Source organism: Tetrao urogallus, assembly GCF_951394365.1.
Source record: "Tetrao urogallus genome assembly, chromosome: 24".
In the NCBI taxonomy this organism is placed as follows: Eukaryota; Metazoa; Chordata; class Aves; order Galliformes; family Phasianidae; genus Tetrao; species Tetrao urogallus.
In genome coordinates, this window is record NC_136837.1 from 3150890 (window position 1) to 3171324 (window position 20435).

Consider the following 20435-nt stretch of genomic DNA (forward strand, 5'->3'; position numbering starts at 1 on the left):
AGCTCTCACAGTGAACCCACTGCTTCCCTGCTCTCCTCCAAGTATTGGGCTCAGTGGAGCTGCCAACAGAGCTGGGTTTGGATACAGGCTGGTCTCAATGACAGCAGTGAAGATAAGAGCAAGTTGTTCTGCTTGGTGCAAACCCACAGCGGGGAGCAGCTCTCAGGCAGAGCCTGCAGAAATGCTGCATGTGGCAGAGCAAAAGAGCTCGAATTAAACCCAAAACAGCCACATGGAGAAGTGAAGAATAAGTGTATAAAAATACTAACTCAGGTAGTGAAAGAAATGCAGTCTGCACTATTCGTTCACTTAGCCTAACCATTACCATTAACCATTTGCCATCAGTAATAACAGACATCCCCACCATCACCACTGTGCAGAGAATATCCATGCTGTCAGGATGAACAGACTAACCTAAAACCAAGCTAAGGCACATAGGAAATGACATCACCATGGAGCCAGGATCCCAATTGTCAGTCCACCCTAATTACTGACACAGCTGAGTGCATTTCTCTTAGCTCTCCATGCACTTTTCTCCTTCCCTGGATGTGAATGATTGCTTTGTAGCTGTGTCTGTTCCAGCCTCAGCTGATCCGAAGATGAGAAAGCCATGGGATGGCTCAGCAGGAAGGGCTGCAGGGCATGCTTCAGCACTGAGAGCTGCAGGGAAGTGCCCACCAAGCACTGTGCAGGAGGCAGTGGGTGAGCATCTCTGGCCACGTTCTCAACTCACCCATCTTTTTGGCAGTTTAAAAGGTTTGTAAGTCTTACAGCACGTCAGAACCGTCAATCCAGCATCTCTGCCAGCACTGAGGTTCGTGTAAGCCCTTAACTCCTACAAATAAACCATCAAGGAAACATTCATTCAGACTCATTCCCACTGGAGCAAGAACAACTTTGGAAGAATCATTTAAAAAAAAAAAAAAAAAAAAAAAAAGCATTTAAAAATAGCAAACCTGTTTATTTGCATTCTGAAATTTCAGTGGAGCATCTCTTTCCCACTCATTCCCAGCCCAATTCCCAAAGGCAGAAGGCAGGGAGGACAAGAAAAAGAGCAAAAGGAGGCAAGAGAAGGGCTCTGAGTGCTGCCTGGCTGCACTTCAGCTACGTGCCAATACTACTCAGCACTGCACAGCGCCTCACTGATGGAATTGCTTCTGATTGTTCTTTGCTGGATGAAGAGAGCGGAGCAGCAGAGGAAGCAGCGCTGCACAGCTGGGCAGGAACACCCTGAGCAACATCTCCAACCACACAGCCTGCACTGCCAGAGCAAAAGAAGAAAAAAAAAATACCCACGACGTTCTCTCAACACGTTTCAAGATTTGTAATGGAATCCCATAAATCTCAGCAGGGTCCTTGTTTTAAGGTCACGTCGAGTAATTGGCTGCCCTTTAATCTCTGCACCTCCTTTCGGTCAGCTCTGAACACAGCACTGCTTCTCTGCATCTTCTGGATCTCGGATATGAAAAGGTGCTGCCCAACAGCCCAAGCAACACGGTGACACAAAGCAACATTGCCACCACCATGTTGGGCTGCATGAATGCTGAAGAAGTCAATGGACTCTTTCCTGCAGGTACGTGCAGCTTTCATCTTTCCTCCCCCACCTGCACATTTCCATGCTGTATCTCAAAGCAATCTCCTCGAAAGGAGCAGCATGGCTCTTTCAGAATTGATAAACGTGTTTGAATAGTCAACATATAAATAACTTAGCAAGCACAACTGTAAACCTTTCACAAGATCCAGAATCCCTAACTGAAGGTAACAGCAAACCAACAGAGCTTTCATCCCAACCACAGCAGCCTGTCCTTCTCCTCTGGGTTTGGAGGAGGGTGTGCCACGAGGAACTATTTGCATGAATCCTAATCAGAAAACCACGGGGACGATGCTGGGGAGCTGGAAAAGGCAAAAGAGTATGGAGAAAATTACAGCTGCTCTGCCAGCTTACGGCAAGTACTCATTACAGAGCTCTGCCACTGACAGATGCTGCTCTTGGAGGAACCCACAGCAGCAGGAAGGCACGGCAGCTTTGCACGCTCCTTGGGCTGGGTCTGGTGACCATCAGCTCCTTCCCATGACACCAACAAAGCTTTCCTCCCTCGAGGACCATGGCACTGTGACGTTGCTACCCTGGGTGCTCCCTCACACACAGCCACAAATTCATCGCCCGCTGCTTTCAGCACATAAAAGATGAATTCACCGACAGGGATTTTCCACCCAGCCCAACTCTGGGATTTCTTCCCTTCATACAAGGCTCATCCCCACCTGCCCCCAGGGCACTTACAGACGTTTTCTGGAGAAAGAGAGAGAGAAAGATAAAAGGCATTTCAGCAGCAGAGGGATGCACCAAGCTCCTTACAGCTATTAGGTTCATTCTGATGGATGTAGGGGGGAAGAGATAATTTGATTGAAAGCAGGGAACCCTCTGATTAACCACAAACTACTAATGCTCCAGCTTTGATTAAAGCAGTGCACAGTTAAGCCTCTGCCAGCAACTGCATGCTGCCTGTCCTCTGCTTCTCCTTTCTATAGCACGCCTCATGGAAGAGCCAAAAAAAAAAAAAAAAGGTAAAAAAAAGCAAAACACAAATAGAAACGAAACAGAACAAGAAGTATCCAGATCTTTCAGACACTCAGCTCCAGGGGGAAAACACAAGAGCACATTTTCATTCATTGCAAGTTAAGTTTCCATCCAAACATCATTACAATATCCTGTGACCTTTGCAGCATTGCAATTGTTCCTCCCTTTAAGGAGCACAGAAACTCGTCCTCCCTCCCTTTTCCAGCTGCATGCTTGTGGGCTGGCTCCTGGCAGTGCCTCTGTTGGTGTTTCAGCATCTTCCTGTAGTGCCATGGGTCACTGCTGAAGCGCTGATATGGGAAGTGCAGCAACCAGCAGGGCAGATATTGGTGGAGTCCTGATTTTGGGGTGGGAGGAAGAAAGGAGGGGGGTAAATGGGACGAAGCAGGCCTCTCTTTTCAACAGATGGAAAGAACACAAAGCTATGGAGAATTATTTTCATTAAAGAGACCAAAGCAAGAACAGGCTCCTTTCCAAAACCACTTCATAGAGACGTTCATTTATTAAGTTTCTGGATAGCTGGTTATCGAACGCAGGGGAAAAGCCTCCATGGTGCTGCTCAGAGCTCCGTGCTCATACAGCTCATAAAATATTTAGTGCGTTCTGGTTTGTCACTGATACTCCTTAATACATCCACTGCACATATTAATCAAAAGGAAACTTCCCTTTCTCACTGCAACAACAAACTGTTTGTACAGGTTCTCTATGCTGAGCTTTCTGAGCGCTTCACGTCCATCAGCTACAACTCTTCAGAGCAGATCTGCAGCAGCCCATCTATTGAAGATGAAACAAAGCTCCATCACTGGATATGTGAAATGCTGCAGTCAGGAGAGCTCCTGAAAGAAGGCACAGCCACGTTCCATTAAACATCACTCTGCATGCCCCAGTTCTGCTCTGCAGGAGGATGATATCCAAGAACTGGTTTACTAGACAGCTTCATTCCGGGTTACTGATCATCATCTCTCAGATGGATATTCATGGTGCCACCAACAGCTTTAGGAGAAATGAACTCATCACAGTAAAGTATATAAAAGGGTCCTCCCTGGGGAACGGGGATGGGGGAAGGATAGCAAGAACACCAGCGTGAGCTAAAGTCAAGAAAAGCATTTGTGACACATCCCTCCATCTCCAGCAAACCACTGACAGTATTCCCAACACTGGCACAGGTTGCCCAAGGAGGCTGTGGATGCCCCATCCCTGCAGGCATTCAAGGCCAGGCTGGATGTGGCTCTGGGCAGCCTGGACTGCTGGTTGGTGACCTGCACACAGCAGGGGGTTGAAATGAGATTTTCTCTGTGGTCCTTTTCAATCCAGACCATTCTGTGATTTCATGGAAATGCCCACAATGCCTACCTGTGTCAATTAAATACTAACATAGGAGCATCCTCAAAGACACAACACTGATCTATGCTGCTGTATCCAAAGCCGATCCAACCGGCATCTTCAATAGGGCCACACCAAGGTGAGGATGCAGGGCTGGCTCACATGGGCTGCCCTTCTCCTCACGGCTTCCCTCAGCTCAGCCCCCACAGCAGCAGGCAGGGTTGTGCTTTACTGCAGCCATATCCACACATCCTCTGAACAAAACGGAACGGCTGGCAATTAAAAGATCAGCACTGTTCACATCTCCTACAGCATCACTGATGGCTTCGAGAGCGAGGGAAGCAGTGTGGGGTGGGGAGCGGTGAGGGTGAGAAACAGCAGTGGTGTGAAGGCTCCTTCTCAGCCCTTCCCTGCTCAGATAATGCTGTGTTGAGGGCTGGGGTGAGGAAAGCAGATCTGATTACCTGGCATAGTTCACCTTACAAAAACATGGCAACGACACAGAAATACTTTGGTCGATGGAGGATCTCTGCACAGAGCACAACTGATCCGCTTGTTCAGAGCACAGCTCAGCAGTTCCAAGCCTGCCAGAAACAAAACCAGCCTTCCTCAAAAGAAACACTACAAAACATCCTTAAAGCAGGGCAGGACAGCTACCCGAAGGCAGCCAGGGACTGATTCCTGGGCAACAACTGCACTGCTTGAGTAGATGCAGCCTGTGGGCTCTCCCCATCCATGAATCATGCAGCTCCATGGCTGACATCTGCAGGAAAACCTTTGCCCAACGACAGCGGTACAAAAAAACAAACCAAAAAAACCTTCCCTACTTAAAGGGATGGAAGCCAAAAAGCTCTTCCTGGAAAGTCCTGCAATAAAACACAGCCTCCAAACGAGCGGGGCTGAGCAAATTACCCTGCCGCACCGCTTCTCCACTGAAGGAAAAAAAAGAAATCCGCTCTCGATTTATAGTTAATCTGTTTATTTGGCTCCTTCTCAAGAGCCAAAAAGCCAGGAGCTGCTTCTGGGCCTCCAGATAAGTCGGCTCCCAGCCTGGTTCAGCTTGTAGCACAGAAATAAACGTGTGTAAAAGTTGTTTTGTGGCTTGCTGACAGCACCCAGAGCTCGGAATTTGGGCACCGCATTCAGGCCAACACCTGGAGAGAAAATGTTTGAGGGGGAAAAAAAAGAGAGAGAAAAAAAAAAAAGGCTTTTTCAAAGCTAGGGGAGAACCCTGTGAGCATTTGGTGACTCCTTTCACATCCAGAACTGCAAAGGAAGTGCTTTATTTATTTATTTGTCCATTCCCAACCCCTCCGGCTTTCTTCCAAGCAGCAATGATTAACTCTCACGGAACCAACTGAAAGGAAAATGACCGGGTCAGGAGCTCTAGAGTTTCACACCAGTAGTTATTTTGATGGCAAGAAATAACATTTAACATGGCTCAAATCCATCTGCAGCATCTACTTGGGAAAACACATCAGCTCAGCCTCCCTGACAGTCATTCCACACACATGTTCACGGGCTTTTACACTCAATTCTAGAGTTCTGCTGACCACTATGCAGAGATTTCTCCAAAACAAGGCTCTGTTCTGCCTCCTGTAACCTCGCTGCTCTGGAAGAAGAGGAGAAAGGAAGAAGGAATGCAAAATGGACTCTAACTATGGAGTTACTGCAAAGTCAGCACCCTTTCTTCCATCTTCTCGCATGCTTGTTGTTTGCTGTTGGCAAAGCAAATCATCCCCTCCATCCCCAGTAAACCATTGACAGTATTCCCAACACTGGAACAGGTTGCCCAAGGAGGCTGTGGATGCCCCATCCCTGCAGGCATTCAAGGCCAGGCTGGATGTGGCTCTGGGCAGCCTGGGCTGCTGGTTGGTGACCCTGCACACAGCAGGGGGTTGAAACGAGATGAGCATTATGGCCCTTTCCAACCCAGGCCATTCTATGATTCTGCTCAGACAGAGGACACCCACAGTGTTGCCAAAGCACAGAAATTCTCAAGAAAGCATAAAATCTGCAAAAGTCATACAAAAAAAATGAACGACATGAGGTAATAAGTAGTGCATGTAAACTGGGCACGGCGTAACGAAAGCTGCTCAGAAGAACACGTGTTCAAACATACTTTCCATCTCCAAGGTTTGGGCTTTCCACTCTTTGTAAAGACAACTGAAAGCTGATCAGGCAAATAAGTTCTTCTCAGTCAATTCCAGAACAAGGCAGAACTATTGCACATTAAGAAACAGAAAAGAGTTTCAACTAAAAGGAAAAGACTCCTATGCATGTCCTTACCTCAAAATGAACCATTCAGAGTTAAGAGAAATAGAGAGGGGCTCTTCCACTTGGAAGTACGGGAGAAGAATGGATGCTACCAGTGAATTCTAAATAGGATCCCCTCCTGAAGTTGGTCTGACAACTCATTCTGCTTTTGGAAGGAACTGCAACGCCTCCGTGCTCGGGGTCAGCGCCATTCTCCCACCTTGCACTTGGATTTGCAACAGAGACCCAACCAGGAATTTGAGAAATCAAGAAGCAAGCAGGAAGAATTAACATTCTTTCACCTCTTCGTTGCCTCGTTAATAATCCATTAGTAGGAACTGTGCGTAACACAAAGAAGAACAAACTATTGCTGCGACATCAAACCCACAGCCCAGCAGCCCCTTCCCCCTCCTGGCAGCCCAGCACCCTGGGATTAGCACTATCAGCAACTGCAAAGAAACAGACGATCCCCAAGCAGTTCCATAGCCAGAGTTTGGAGCAAGTCATTGTTGCACACAACTGGAATCACTTACACACACAGAGCAGTGATTAACTGCAAAAACCCCTTAAAAGGTAGTCTGACATTCTAAATGCACATGGTAATCCAATGTATACAAGCTCCAAATTTAAAAATATTCCACTGAACCACACCAGGGCACATGTTGGGAAAGGCACGTGTGTGCAGCACTGAGTCTGCGAGCAGAGCAATGCTGTGTGAGCTCACAGACTGCACTAACAGACCCTACCCATGGAGCACCAGCCTCCATCTCCAGGTGCACAGCTTGCACCAAGTCAGCAATTTGAACTCATTTAGCCAGAAATCAAAAGACAGCTCTGCAAATGGCTCCATCCTATTGCACAGAGAGTGTGAACAAATGAGAACTTCCAGCAGTGGAGAGAAATCCTGGCTTCCTTGCTTTCAAGCACTACCAAGAGCAGCACATCACCCAGCCCTGCTTACCACGGTGTGACCCCACAGCTCTCCCATAGAGAGGAACACAGCTGTGCCCATTGGAGCTCCCCAGGACAAAGCACTGCCTGGCATTGCGTTGGTGGCTAGAAGACGTGGCTTCCAATTACAGGCAGTGCTCAGGACAAAAGATCACCAGCAGTTCTGCACAGTGGAGCTCCCACAAGTTCCTGGGCAGAGTGGGAACTTGGAGGGGAACAGCTTGATTAGTTTTGTTGCTTTTTTGCTTGCCTGAGGAATCGAAGCTCACCTGATCTAGCGCCTGACGCAGTGGTTGGCAGCCCTGCCTGCTGCAGGGTGCTGCATCCCTTCCAACCCAAGCCTTCCTTCTTATGATCAAATACACAAGAGCCAAAAAAAATTAAAAAAAAAAAAAAAAAAAAAATAGAACCAACCTGAAACGGATCAGCAATTTGGGGGTGATTAAAAGAAACGTTCAGACATCACAGCAGCACCTGGGGAACTCCTCCTCTCCCTCTTCTCCCAGCTGGGATGCGCTGAGCAGATCCCCCCCCCCCCTACCAAAATGAAGCCTTGCTATTCCCCAGGACTGCTGTGAGAAGTGCAGGTGCTGTGAGTTGCCTTTGTCAGCGCCTGCTGAAGGACAGGAGCAGCTCATGAGCTCTCACTGCATTAAAAAAAAAAAAAAAAAAAAAAAAAAAAAGAAGAAATCAGCATTAAATTTCTATAGCCCGAACCATGAAGCTATTTACTGGAGCTTTATACAAACTAATTAAATATAATGCTCCCACGGGACGCGAGGAGAAAGAAATGAAGAATTAAGAGATAAATCACTGGCTTTTCTTTCCTCAGCAAACGTACTCTCCAATTTAATACACGACACCAAAAATCAGTCTGACAGCCCTCGGTCGGGCGGAATCCAGATCGCACAGAACCGCAGCACAAAGCCATTATCCCTGCTTTACCACAACTTGCAGAAAGGAATCAGGAGAGACAATCCAGACAAGGGGATGAGCTGGAGATATCAAAGGCTCCATATGGAGACGGCAGAATCACACTTCCTAGCTTCACAGAACTCACAATCTCAGCGAGCACACGGTACAGGGACGTATCAAAGCCACGCTTCCCTCTCCTGCTGACCCCATGTCATCTTGTCAAGAGAATTCCTGCCGTGTGACACGGCCATTTCGTAGTTTTTCCCCCCCTCAAAGCAGTGATTTCAGTGAGCTTCCACAAGGAGCACAGCCACGCTCACCCACAGCAGCACGTGGGCACCGGGCAGCACAACCCCACACTGCAGGCTGCGCCCACCAACACTTCAGTGCAATAGATCTGCAAGGCAGAGATCTGTCACCGAGCTCACAGATGAGGAGAGCATTGGAGAGCATCACATAACTGAGGTTGGAGGGAGCTCAGTTGGTGGGCTGTGGGCTCAGACCTGGTTAGCACATGGATGCTGTGCTGGTACCCACAAAGACATCACACCATCCTTGTCCCCTGGTCACTGCATATGGAAGAGTTAAATCTTTCCCATCTCAACCTAACATCACTAGCTGCACGCAGAAACCACTGGAAGAATCTCATTCCAAAAAGCAGAGAGCTGGTTGTTGGAAGAAGACCATACCTGCAGGACAAGAGCAAGGGAGAGCAAAGTCTCCTCCATCAGCATCCTGTCTGTCCCCCCTTCCCCCTGGTCAGAATGCCACCCCTCCCCTCCCATCAGCATCCCATCCCATCTCCCCTCCCATCAGCATCCTTCCCCCCCCCCCCCCACCATAAACTTATTACAAAAAAAAAAAAAAATTACCACGTTAATTTAGCAACAGAAAACCAGAAAGCGTTGTGTAAGTGATCTATTAGCCATAAACCAATATCATCCTGTAAGTAGTCGCTGATTAACTTAAGACTATTAAATTTTTAAACAAAGCTCAATCATTCTATCAGTAATAATTTAAAGCGCTTGAGTACGCTGGTGGGTAAATGCTTTTAAATGGAGCCTCTAAACACAGCTCCAACACAGAGCCCAGCACAGAGTGCTAAATACCAGCACAGAACATCCCAGAATTTCCCCTCTGATGAGAAGAGGAGCAGCCAATGCTGCTCAGCACACCAGCACCCAACGTGCCTCATTCCCACAATTGTCACAGAAGATGTTGAACATCCCATCATCCCAGTTAGCACCACTTCCATGCTGTTCCTGTGTACAAACACCATCAGGACACCAACATTGCGATGGATGCTTAATGACTGGGCAGCACCACATGTGAGTGTTTCTTAACACCGTTTATGCTCCCACTGCAGCAGAATCCAGTGGCCTCCTGCATTACAAGTTGAAGAGGTCTTTCCACTCTGATGCTGCCAGACTGCTATCTGACCTGAAACCAAAGCATCTGAGATGTAAGGCAAGCTCCACCATGAGGAGATGGGAGCCCAGAGGATAGGGATGCAGCTGGAGCACACAGGAAGAGCTGACCCAAGCTGTGACACCAATGGTCTCTGCAGGCGGAGGGGCTCCTCCCAGCTCTGCTCATCCTGTTGGTCTCTTTTTTGGAAAAGGGAACGATGGTTTTGCTTTTCCAACACATGAGGAGACTTCTTTACTATGAGAGTGGTGAGGTGCTGGAACAGCTGCCCAGGGAGGCTGTGGATGCCCCGTCCATAGAGGTGCTCAAGGTCGGGTTGGATGGGGCCCTGGGCAGCCTGGACTGGCATTAAATGGGGAGGTTGGTGGTCCTGCCTGTGATAGAGGGGTTGGAGCTTCGTGATCCTTGAAGTCTCTTCCAAGCCGGGCCATTCTGTGTGGTTCTGCAAAGAGATGGGATGAGCCCTACTGATGCTAAAGCCCCATTGGTCACTGTGTCCCTTCGACATGTCACAGTCAGTATTTATTTAGTTTAATCCCAAATACTGCATTTGCCAACTGCCACAATCTCCAATTCCCATTTCCACCAACGGCGATGAGAAAACAGGAACAGAAACTCAATGAGTAAAAAAGAAACCCATTCTTCTCCATTCCTATCTTCAAGAATCCAATTCTAAAAGAAAGCCAATCAAAATAAGCCCTTACCCAGCCCTACATTTGCTCAGTTGTGCATGTTTTTTAAAACAAAGGCATCCAAATTTCTTCTAGGTGCACAGCACTGGGGTCAGGATGGGACACACAACGCTATCCCAACAGCCCACAACCAGCACACACCCCCCAAGCAGTAATAAACAGCTCAGTGTGTAATTGCAGAGTGATATTTTAATTGTCACTTTTAATCTAGGTTTGCTCTTCAAATTTAAATCACATATTTTTGTATAACTCGCATTGATTTCGCTCCGTCAGCCCTGCCCGAAGGCCATCCTTCTTGCAGGCTACAAACATACCAAGCAAGTTTTAACCAATTAGATAAATCACTAACCCTCCTAACGCCCTCACAGCCATACATCAAGCCAAGCACGAGCAATCATGATGGCTTTTAATAAGCGTTCTATTGAAAACTTTGCAAAAACAAGAAGCTAAGCTGACATTTCACCATCTTTCTTCTTCTTTTTTTTCCCCCCCTCTCCTCCTTTCCCCCTTTGGCACATGATGGCCTGAAGCCCAGCCAGCTGAATTCCGCACAAGATTTGCACAATCATTGCAAATATGCCTCTGCTGCTTTATTACCTTCCCTGCAATGATATTGAAGTAACATTGGAGCATCAGCTTTCTTCAGCTCTGTCCGCATGCAACTGTCTGCTTGTGCATGCACACACTGCAACCTTGAGGCGTTGCACTCAAGAGCACAGGGAGGAGAGCAGGCAGCAACGTTAGGGGCTGAGCAAGAGCAGAAGCCCGAATAAATGGAACTTTCCAGCACAAACTGCCTTGCAGGGACCCTCGGCAAAGTCCCAGTTACCGCCGGCCGAAAGAGGCTCTTCTGACACCGCACAGATTCTGCAAAGATTCCTGCGATGGGAGGATTAAAAAGCAATTAAGTGGCTCTCGTGTTTCAAACGCAAAGCCTGGGCTCAGAACAGCAGACAGAACAACACGGATCTCTCCCAACTCAAAGATCCGTTGTGTTCGCTAAGAAAGCCGAGACACCTTAAAATAGCAACAGCACGGGAGGGACTCACCCTATGGAGGACGAGAAAAAGCACTGCAAAGCCGACCCAGCATTGCATTACGAGCGAGCCCTGCAGATTCCAGGCAATCTGCAAAGCATTTCCCCTTCCCCACCCAACATCCACTGCAAACTCCCACAATCGCGAGGCAGAGCTGCAACGAGCAGACAGAGGGGAACGAAGCAGTCCCTACCTTTCACCTGAGTGTCATATTCAGCGATGATCTCCTTATCCTTTTTGAATTTTGCTGGCGACGTCATGTTTTCAAGCTTAACCTCCAAGCGGATCCACAACCTACAAACGCGATTCGCCCTCAACGCCCCGAATTAAAAAAAAAAAAAAAAAAAAAAGGGGGGGGGGAAGAAGGGGGAAAAAAAAAAACGGGGGGAGGGAAGGAAAAAAAGGGGGGAGGGGGAAGGGGGGGGAAGGAAAAATAGTAATTGAGAAAAAAAATCAGTCCATGGAGATTGGGCGTGGGGCAGCGCGGGGGGCAGCGCGGCGGCGGCTCAGCATCAGCGCGGCGCCTCCCGACAGCGGCGCAGCCCGGGGGCCGTCCTGGCACAGCGCATGGCTGGGGGGCGGTGAAAAAAAGAGGGGTGGGGGGGGGGGGTGGGGGCTGGAGGGCGGCGATTCCGATCCGTCCGGCGGCGCGGCTCCGTCGCTGTGTGCCTGCAGAGCGGGAGCGGAGCTTTAGGGCGGGCAGGTGAGGGGCGGGGAGGGGCGGCACCCCGCGGATGGCAGCCGGGCACGGCGCGGTTCGGCTCCGGTTGGGTTTCTTTCTCGCCCCTTTTTTTTTTTTTTCTTTTTTTTTTTTTCTTTTTTTTTTTTTTTTTTACCCTAACCCCGCGGGAGGAAGGAGAGAATAAACACAGCGGATCCGCATCCCGCCCCGCAGAACAATGAGGGCGGCGGGGAAGGAAACGGCGGCGGATCCCCGGGGGGGAACACACATACACACACACATACACACACACAGAACGCACAGCGGGGCTCCCGTGCCCCACGCCCCGCCTCGGGGGCCGCCACCAAAGGGGAAAATCTAAAAGGGAAGGGGCTGAGGAGGGGCCCGGCGGCTGTTCCCCGCTGTATGGGTGCCCCGCGGCCGGGCGGGACGGTTACCTGGGCACTGCGGAGCCGCCTCCCGCAGCCCGGCGTCCTCCGGCCGCTGCCGCCCGCCCGCCACCCGCTCACCCACGGCAGCCCGCAGCCGAGCCCGCCCCCGCCACGCTGTGCGGCCAATAGACGGAGAGAGATGGGGGGAGATAAGCGGGAGTGACAGCCAATCGGGAGAGCCCACCGCTTGGCTCTCGTGGCTCCGCCCCCCCGCGGACCAGTGGGCGGGGCTAAGCGCAGCGCTGTGGCCTCCGCCCCGAGGACTGCGGAGCGGCGGGGCACGGTATGCAAAGAGTTTCCCGGGCGAACCAATGGGAGCGAAGCGGGGCGTGCACCTCAGCCAATGTCCGGGCGGTAGGGGTGGTGCCACCCAACTCCTCCAACGGCGTGCAAGAAAGAAAGCGCTACGCCCCTACTCTTCACCAATCAGAATATGGGGGCGTGGCCCGCTACGACCAATAGGTGATCGAGGTTGGGAATTCAAACTGACAGGAAGAAGCGTGGCCGTTGGCGGCTCGGAGCGGAGCGGCGGCCGCTCGCGATGTCGGGCGATGGCTGCGCATTCGCGGACCGGAGCGTGACCGTGCTGTGCTGCCGCTTCTGCCAGCAGGTGCTCAGCTCGCGGGGGATGAAAGCCGTGCTGCTGGCCGACACCGACATCGACCTTTACTCCACCGACATCCCGCCTTCGGGGTAAGAGCCGCCTCAGGAGCGCCGGGCCGGGCCTCGAACCGCACACAGAGCAGGGAGCTCCTCCAGAACACAAACTGCGCTCTGAGAGCCTGCAAACCAACTTCAGATACAACCGACCTGCTCTGCCCAATTCCCGGAACAGCCGGGCTCCGAACTGGCTGTGCTGCTTTTCCATAATGACATTTGAACGCTGAGAAAATAAGACCAAAGAGTCAGGCGCTGATAAGAAAGTAGGGGTTCAAAAGGAGAGAAGGGATCCAAGGCCTGCTATGGCAAGGCTTTAAGCTGCTGCGCTGTGGGAGAAATTTCTGGGCTCTCCAGAAGAGATCCTTAATGGGACACATCGTGTGGGTCTTCTTGTTCCCTTGGGAGCATCGCCCCGGTGTGACAGGGGAATGGCTTTAAATTGAGACAAGGGAGGTTTAGGTTGGATATTAGGAAGAAGTTTTTCACCCAGAGGGTGGTGAGGCACTGGAACAGGTTGCCCAAGGAGGCTGTGGATGCCCCATCCCTGCAGGCATTCAAGGCCAGGCTGGATGTGGCTCTGGGCAGCCTGGGCTGCTGGTTGGCGACCTGCACACAGCAGAGGGTCGGAACCAGATGAGCATCGTGCCCCTTTGCAACCCAGGCCATTCTGTGATTGGACACGGTTTCCTCTTTGAAGAGCTTTAAATGAATGAAGCAGCACACAAGAGTGACACTTTTGTGTCTTTGTAGTGATTTCACATCAATGTATTATTGAATCCTTCCTGCTGGAAGCAGAGCCATAGCTAAACTTTTCCATTCTTCCCACCCAGCACCATTGACTTCATCGGCAGCTGCTATTTCACTGAGATCTGCAAGTGCAAACTGAAGAACATCGCGTGTTTGAAGTGGTAAGGATGCCGTTCAGTGGCAGCAGCACCCACCCACCATGCATGCAGTGCTGCTCGGCCTTCTCACTGCAGACTGCTGCAGTTCCTTCAGCTTTCAGTTTTGGAACAGATTGCATGCTCCATTTCAGATTTAATGCTGCCTGATAGAAACTCAGCCCACTGTTTCTGGGCTTGGCTGCCAGTCTATTTCTGTGCAAGTCCCAAGTGGAAATGTGACAACCTTGTCAGTAGTCTGAGTGTATGGGAAGGCTTGCTTGCCACCTGCTTGATTAAATGTCTGCTTCAACACTGAGATAATTGTGTGAATAAGGCCGCAGTAAGAAGTAGTTATTCATTCTAATTAATAGAACATCCTCTTGGCAGATCTAGTTGTTGCTAGCAGATGGAAGATGCTGTCACTAAAGTTCTTGGAGTTCTTTTATCCTCTTTACTAATGCATGATATTTAAGATTAAAAACAACCCCAACACATTCCTTGCAGAGTTGAGAGAATCCTCTCTGCTTCAGAGCTGTGACTTTTACCTTGTTCTGATTTAAAGGGTAGGAGTGAGTTATGGTAAAATTTGGTCTTCTTATGACAGAAATATCTCACTGGAGTACATGACTGAGAAAGTAGAAAACCTATCATTAAGTTCCAACCAGATAAGGCATCTATGTTCTCAGTCTCAGTACTCCTCCTACTCCTGATACTCTCTCATACACCGTGTTTCCCTTCAGAGGGACTGTATGCACACGGTGGATTTGATTCCAATGGAATCACTGGCCTGCAGAAAAAAAAAAAGAAAAAAAAACAATGTGCTACAATTAGTGATACAGTACCATTGGTATGCAAACTGCTCCAGATTACTGCTCTGGATTACACAATTTATGTTACTAAATGGTTCTCTGTGCCAAAGATCTAAAACCTTGATATTCCATAACTTCTGACAGATGTTCTCTAAATATTTTTGATGCTTGCTTAATTGCATTCCCTTAACTTTATCACAAGAGAAGCATCGCATAGCTGTCTCGTACCCTGGCTGTAGAACCTTAATTTGAGTCAGATAAATTAAAAAAATTACCTTTCCATCAGGCATTTGTGTTGCTCACTATTTCACTTGTCTTTCCAGTGGTAACACTGTTGGTTATCATGTGATTTCTCCCTGCAAACCTTGCCTGCTGTCCTGTAATAATGGTCACTTCTGGATGTTCTATAGCCAAGCAGTCTTTGGCATCAACAGACTGGACTCTTCTGGTAAGGAACACGTTTCCTTCTCTTCCCTGAAATCCTCAATTCCAAATCCACTTTCTAATGAGACACCTCAGTGTAGTTACAGCATATGGAGAACATGTAACATATGGAGGCATGCAGCAAGTGTTACAGTACTGCTAATCTAGCAAGCTACTATGGAGGAGGTAGTGGTAGTTATTGGGTAAGTTAGTATTTCTAGCAGAGATTAGCTTCATCAGAAAACTTCACCTACTGCTCTTAAGGACAGAAGTCAGGATTTTCTGAGGCAATGTTATAACCAGTGGAAGCAATGTGGCCACTGGCTGCTATTTACAACAGTATGTATGGCTTTACTGTGCTATCAGGCAGCTGTCTGGTGGGCACTCTTTTTTTGGGTGAGTCATGTTGTCACTCTGACCCTATATAACTGAGTCCCCATTAGCTCAAGCTGGAATTGCAGCTCACTGCTTCATTCAGCTGGATCTTGTTTGGATGCCAAGTGTCTGGCATAATTTGCCTCGAGTCCTCAGGGGTGCGTAGCATTCTGACAAATCATTTCTCTGCCTTGCACACAAGAGAAACTTATTGTCTAAACCTTTCAGTGTCACCCCGTGCTTCAAATCACCGTGTTTAGAAGTAAATCAGCCACGAGGAGACTGTCAAAAACCACGTGAATTAGCTGTACACAAGCACATCAGGATACAGGGACTTAATTCTGTGAACGGTGCTGTAAACAACACTTAAGATCGCTTTGGAAGCAAAGTAGGAAATAGTCTTGGTGTATTTAACATGAATGTGATTGACCACGTTTTGCAGAGATCAGAGTAGTTATTTCCTCTGAAAAGAGACACTAGAGCAACCTGGAAACGAGGTCACAATCCAAAAATACCTTTTCTGCTTTCTTCCTCGCCTGCCTCACCTTCTTTCCGCCAGGTGTGAACGTGTTGCTATGGGGCAACCTGCCAGATTTGGAGGAAAACACAGATGAAGACGTGTGCATCTCTGAGGAGGAGTTTATCAGATGACAATTCTCTAAGAGACACCACAGCATTTCCCCTCGACGCGCTGCACTGCTGTTTGTTTTGGACTCTTCTTCCCGCTGACCCATCAGAGCTTCAACAACAGAGGAAGCGAGGAAATCTGGAGAGCGACCCTAAAAAAGGAAGTTGTCATCTTTTACTGTAGCCTTCCTTCAACTCTTCCCCCTGCCTGGTGTGTATGCATTATTCTGGCCACAGGCATGGCTTGATGAGATCTGCCTCTGCAATACCTGGACATGCAGACAGCAGGTGCATTTACACTGAGGTCCTGGTCTGTTTTCCTTTTACACTTCAATCTCCTCAATTAACATCTGTTCTTAACAGTGTTTTTCTTCTTTTCTAAAGCAGTATTAGCAGAGAGGTCTTTCACTTGCTGGAAATACAGCTTAAAAGTCTTGAAAAAGGCTTGGTTGATGGATAATGGTCTGAAGGAGCTTTGCTGTGCAGCCACAAGGCCACCCAGTGCCCAGAGCTTCTGAGCATTCAAGAGCAGCTGAACAAATGTCTTCAAGTGCCGTAGCTTTGGCTCTATGATCTGTCTCTCTTCCTTTTAGCAGCTTGTTCTCTAGACATCTGATGCATGTAAGAAAGCTCCTGAACAAGGACTGGGAAGCTGTCTTACTGAATTTGCCAGTCTTCATCTTTCAGTGCTTTTAGGATCGTGTTTCTGCAGGAATTCAGTTCAGAATTTTCAGTTTCTTTCCCCCATACACATACCAAGTAAACCTAAACACTGACATTTGTTGTCTAATGTAACTTTGGGACTACAGCAGAACTTTGGTTAAGGTTAACATTGAAATCCATCCAACTCTGTGCTGTTTTTTCTTTGTTTTGTTTTAGGCATTTCTCTAAAACAGAATTTAGTCAAGTTAAATATTCAAGCTTTACATCCTGAAGTGTACAGACACGTTCATTCCCCTAAGAAATAATGGATTTAAAGTTCATTATGTGAGTCGTTAGCCATAGTACTTTATTTATTAACTAACCACTGTCCCCTTCAGCCAATTACCTGAAGGATTATCTTTGGAAAATTCAAGTTGCAGTCATGTAAGAGACCTGGCTACATCTTTAAACTCTGATTGATGCTGAATAAATCATTCCAAAACCTCTCACGATGCTTTGAAGAGGTGCAATGAAGGCAGATCTGACTTGTCTCATGTCTTTACTGCAATAGATGTATTCCTTAATTAATGGAATTAATTCTGCGCTGTGTAAATGTGTATTGATGTGTATATATTTGTGTGCCTATGTATATCTGTATGCCTCATGTGGATCTCCTGTGTTTGCTCATGGAATAAATTGCTTGGATCCTGTATTCCACGGGCTGCAACAATGCGCAGCAGCATCAATTAGGTGATGAAAACAACAGTTCAAAATAACAAATAGTTCAAAAAAGACCCCGTAATGTAATTCTGCTTTGTTGTGAGCTCCCCATCTGCCACTTTCAGCCTTCCCAAAAACTCATCTGCACAATTAGGAGTCAGTTCTGTGTCGGTGGCAGAGGTGACTGTAGAGCTGTTCTCCCTCTTTACCCATAGAGCAGCAGAGGACTTCACAGCAAGTCACTGATTCTGCTTTTGCTCTCTTATCTGCTCACGCACACAGAACTGGAAGTTCTACTGTGAACTACTATAATTACCCAGGCCTGTTGGAGCTAGTTCATCTCAACCAGGCATCAGCTTGAAATGAAACATGAGCCAACTCTTCAGTAAGTTCTATCTTTATCCTTAAAAAAAAATAATAAATTGTATGCAGTGTATGAGAAGTAAACAAACATCATCTATTGCTCCAGCTGTCAGGAATGTTACCAAACGGACTGGCCCTATCTCGAGCTGCTTTCTCTCTGAAATTAAAATAGACCTGACTAAGCAGTTTGTGGTAAAGCTGGTACTGCCTCTTTCTGGGGCCCTGATGTTTTGGGTTAAGGTTCCAAGACTCGCTTGGAGTTCCCTTCCAGCTTGACAGATACATCTAACATAAAGCAGCTGATGCACAGTTAGATCGGTGCTTCTAGAAACCCTCTGACGTGCTTTAACTTCCCAGGGCTTTGCTGAAATTCAGTGACTAACATCTGTTAGTTTCACCACTTGTTTTTTGGATTCCTCTGTACTCTCTAACATAAAGATTCATACATTGTAGCACAGCCCTGCAATCTCATGAATCCCTTGGAAGGTGAGGCTGGGCAAAGGGACGTGGCACACTCACAGTGAACATGACAGATAACTTCCAGAATGAATGGAGCAGGAACAGCAGGGACCAGTCAGTCAGATGCACACAAGATGTGTGCCTGTTTGTGCTGAGGATTTCACAGTGCAAGTTCAAATGACCTGTACTGAGCAGCCAATGCAGTCCTAAAGCAGAGCACAAAGCTGGAAAACAAGAACAGCATCCTAAGGCCTTTTTCTCCCCATTAACATTAGTGTCTCTAATCAGATCTGGTTTTATTCAGTAGAGATTAAACAGGAAATTTAAGACTTCAGCCAGTGCTACCAGCCTTACACAGCCTCCTGCCACTGACCACTTAGCTGAAATCAATGCCCACAGCCTGACCTCTGCCACAGGCCACTCATCTGTCACATGCTAGAATCCCCCCAGCAGCTCCCTGAGGCTGTGTAACACTGCCTCGTGGGCTCAGGGTAGCAGACTTGTTTGGATGAAAACACTGGAAAGCAGAATTCCCAAAGCCACCGAGGAGAAGCAGCTTCAGTGTGGATCACAGGGCTCTGCTCAATCACGCTGCCATCCGTGGTCAAGCCTTTCCTGCAATTTGCAGTTTGCTCTTCTAGCTGGAGGGGCAGGAGAATGTCATAGCAAGACAGTGATAAACTGATCGATTCCTCTTCCTATTAAGTGAAGATTGCTAGATGAAGAAGCACATTTAAATATTCTTCATTATTCCAGTACAGATTAATGCCTAATCATAATCTCACATTTATGTAACACCACTCACCCCAAAGTGCTTTCCAATGACAAAGAGTAAAGAGTTCCTTTAGCACTGAACTGAGGCCAACTCCAAGATGCAAAGCAGCTGCCAAGGAGACGACAGCATGCTGCAAAGACCACGGTAAGCATCATCCTGTAATGAAATTCAGTACGTGATCTCTATCAGCACAAACCAATATGTTGATTATTGAGGGAGGTTCCACATGAGAGGCACTCACTCCGTAGCCTGGAATGCAGTTCATCCGCTTCAAACCAGACGAAGATGGGTCACCTCTCCTGGGGCTGAGACCTGCATCCACAGGGTTTGATAGGAGGCAGGAATGGCTGAGCCACCTCTGCTCTTCTCTCTGCCATTCAAGAGCTAGCATGATTTTTTAAGTCAGGTAAAATGGTCACTCATTATAAACCATCTGATTACTTTGTCTTGAGAGGGTACTGTCGCAGTTTATTACGTCTGTGTGGTTTCTGAAAGCATACCCCAAGGAACAGCACACATCCCAAGTAAACAGCCTTTGTATACTATTATTTGGATTAAGGGAGTGTCTGCAGGCTCGTAGAGTACAACTGCTATGGGTGCTTATTGTGCAAGAATCTGCACAAGCACAGCAACTCGTAGGCTCCAAGAACTTACACTGTAAACAGAACAGCCAAGGGATGGTAAGGGAACAGCACAACTGGTTCCAGTAGAGCTAAAGGCAGAACTGCATAGGAGGAGTCTCCAAGCTCTGATGCTGCAGCAGAGAGCTGAGCTGGGCCTCTCCTGCAGCTGTGGATCACTTCTTCCTATTCCAAGCTGCATCTGCAAGTCTATGAACAGATTCAGCTCTCCCAGCACACATACAGTCATCCCATACTTCAAGCAAGAAGCTCTCTCTATGCCAGCATTCCCACAGTTCTTCTGCACTATTAGGTTTTCCTCTTGCTCTATCACACAAAGCAAACCTTCCCTTTAGCCAAACAGGCATCAAAAGCCTGCATGGAAAACAGGTTCTTCCAAACCTGCACAGCTTCAGAATACACAGAACTAAGAGACGTGCTCTCCAAGTTATGCACCATGCAATGACAAAAGAGAAAAGCAAGATGCCTCCAGCATCTCCTGTGAAATCACCTCCAAGCTGCTGATGCACCACCCAAAATTCCCTCTCATTGGGAAATATCAACTATGCTATGCTTTAAAAAACCACCAGCATTTTCCAGGCATTTAACAGCCAGAGGGACGCTTCAGCTGCTTTGCTGTCTGCAGAGCCTTGTCATCATGCACGTGTGACACAAGCTTAACAAAGTGAGCCTGCACCCTATTGATTTCTCATTAGAAAGCAAGGCTCAGATTTTGGACGGCGTTGAGTGGGGAAAAAACAACGACAAGGAACAAAGCTGGTCAG

General features: G+C 48.0%; 2 protein-coding genes across 5 annotated transcripts in view; one reads left to right on the forward strand and one right to left on the reverse strand.

Annotated features, from left to right (window-relative positions):
* SRGAP2 (SLIT-ROBO Rho GTPase activating protein 2) overlaps window positions 1-11440 on the reverse strand; it is a gene marked incomplete at both ends in the record, with an annotated part of 78712 nt that extends 67272 nt beyond the window's left edge. For all 4 annotated transcript variants that reach the window (XM_079546499.1, XM_079546498.1, XM_079546497.1 and 1 more), the window contains one exon: window positions 11374-11440. In XM_079546499.1, coding sequence (XP_079402625.1) covers window positions 11374-11440 — 67 coding nt within the window. The remainder of the gene's footprint in view (window positions 1-11373) is intronic.
* Window positions 11441-12834: 1394 nt separating this feature from the next.
* Window positions 12835-16095, forward strand: FAM72A (family with sequence similarity 72 member A; the record flags this gene model as incomplete). Its single annotated transcript, XM_079546502.1, has 4 exons — window positions 12835-12986; window positions 13784-13861; window positions 14970-15094; window positions 16004-16095. The coding sequence occupies 4 exons, from the start codon at window positions 12835-12837 to the stop codon at window positions 16093-16095; spliced, it is 447 nt and encodes a 148-aa protein (XP_079402628.1).
* Between the last annotated feature and the right edge of the window lie 4340 nt (window positions 16096-20435).